General features: G+C 47.7%; 1 protein-coding gene across 1 annotated transcript in view; it reads right to left on the bottom strand.

Moving 5' to 3' along the window:
- Positions 1-853: 853 nt before the first annotated feature.
- LOC103275746 (HRAS-like suppressor 3) overlaps positions 854-2,142 on the bottom strand; it is a 45,339-nt gene continuing 44,050 nt past the window's right edge. Inside the window, exon 4 of the mRNA XM_008073148.1 lies at positions 854-1,119. Coding sequence (XP_008071339.1) covers positions 1,018-1,119 — 102 coding nt within the window. The 3' untranslated portion in view covers positions 854-1,017. The remainder of the gene's footprint in view (positions 1,120-2,142) is intronic.

The following is a 2,142-nucleotide window of genomic DNA, read 5'->3' as shown; positions in this document are numbered from 1 at the left end:
TTTTTGTGTTTTTCTTCTGTCTTTTTGTCCTCATATATTGTAGGTTTACACTCTGAGACCCCTTCACCTTACTCCATGTGAGAGGTAGAGTGTCAGAAGACCCAGTTTGAGCCTGACATGTGTCCCTTAAGTTTTTGAGGACCTTGAGAACTGGCATGAGATGCTACATCAACAGAACTGGGACACACACACAATAAGCAAACTGCACTGGAAGATGTTCTCTCAACACTGAGACATGAATAGGCAGGCGTCTATCCTGTACCACATGTGGACCAGACCAGAAGGAACTGGCATAGAGCCATTTTTAAACCCTATCCAGGACCCCTACATACAGGATGGTACCCAGACAACCAAGGCTGAGGAAGAAAGCATTTGCATCCAGGTACAAAAGAAGCATTGCCCTATGGAAGGAAAGACAGTCAGCTACAGTGGGGTATTTTTGTGGAATATTCAGAAAAATCCCCTTCAGAGAAATGGCCAGTTGAATATGTCAAGTCTAGCAAGCTGTAGCTGCATGACCTCAAATGACCAGCCACAGAAGGTGGTATCTTTTCCCCACCCCTCCCTTTAAGGGCAGAGATGTCAGTCATGGGGCCAGCTACACTCCCAACCCCCTAAGGTCTGACACAAGGTTTGTACCATGTGAACCTGCCATTAGGCAGACGTGATTGGCCTAGTGGAGATTACTGGGCCCAAAGAGAGCCAATGGGAAGGCTGAGCTCTTTGGTGAGCTGAGCCAATCAGATTCTCTCCCAGGAGTTTGAACAGAGCACACACAGGGCCAGCGAGCAGTGGGAAAAGATAAAGCTGAGTCTGGGTGTTCCCTCCACAGACTTCTCACCAGGCAGTTCTCGCTGCATTTCCCCCAATAACATCCTCCCATACTGTGCTTTATTTTATTCTGTGAAAATAAGCCTTATAAAACAGAATGGAATCCAGAAACCAAATGCCAAACTCTCTAGCAAAACAAGACCCTGCAATGTATAGAGTCATTGACGACGGGACTGTCCTTTTCACTTATTGCTTTTGTCGCTTGTTTCTTGAGAACATGACTCCAATGAGGCCCATGGCTGCCAAGCCCACTCCTGCGATGCCTGCTGCTATGACGACATCTCTGACCTGCAACAGAGAACAGGGTGGGTTAGACTCCATGGCAGGAATCAGAGTACAGGATGCACATTCAACGGGAACATTCAGCTTGAGGAACCTCACAAGCTCCTTGTCCTCCCTGGCCAAACTCAGGAGTCACCAAATATTGGCAGAGGAAGGAGAAAAGAGGCCTGGATGGGGAAAGAATCAGTGGATGGAGCCAGATGGCCTGAAACTTTCATAGAACCAAAGATGGGGAACTCAGTTTACCCAGTGTGTATTGTGAGAAGGTAAGGGACATGAAGCCAGGATGGTCCAGACCTTGGCTGGCAGATAGGGAGCTCTTGAAGCAAGAGTGAAGTCAGGGAGGAACTGTTACAGGGCACTCTATGAACTATGACCACCATGACAGCAAGGACCTCACCGTCTTGTTCATCACTGTGTCCTCAGTGCCCGGTCCTGCCAGGCATGGAGGTAACTCCTCATCTGCTCTTTGGTAGATAACTAAAAAATGAATAGTAGTGATATTATGTTTAAAGTTATTAGGCTATCTGACTTGCATTGCTTGTAGTAGGAAAAAAAATGTTTCAAAAGCAAGAGCAGCCGGGCTCGGTGGCTCAGCCTGTAATCCCGCGCCTTTGGGAGGCTGAGGTGAGTGGATTGCCTGAGCCCGCGGGTTTGGGCAGCAAGACCTCATCTCTACAATAAATCAAAAAATCAGCTGGGCGTGGTAGCACATGCCCACCAGCCCACCACCTGCTGAAGTCACAAGATGTATTGTCCTGACAACATCAAGATACAAGATTTATGCTATTAACTCCCAAGGATACAGTTGTAGGAATTTTTTTTCTAGCCCAGATTCCTGGTAAACACCTTAAATACATCCTCTCCCCACCCCCTATGCCTTGCTGCTCATAGTGTTGGCACTATTCATTCTCTCCTGAATGTGAATAAACTATTGTGCTTTTTTTTTTGAGTTGGAGTCTCACTCCATGGCCCAGACTGGAGTGCAGTGGCACGCTCCCGGCCACCACAGCCTCAACCTGCTGGGCT

Source organism: Carlito syrichta, unplaced genomic scaffold (assembly GCF_000164805.1).
Source record: "Carlito syrichta isolate Samal-C Ts95f unplaced genomic scaffold, Tarsius_syrichta-2.0.1 Scaffold315696, whole genome shotgun sequence".
Classification (NCBI taxonomy): Eukaryota; Metazoa; Chordata; class Mammalia; order Primates; family Tarsiidae; genus Carlito; species Carlito syrichta.
The sequence above is the reverse complement of the archived record's forward strand: the minus strand, read 5'-3'. Positions and strand labels throughout refer to the sequence as shown.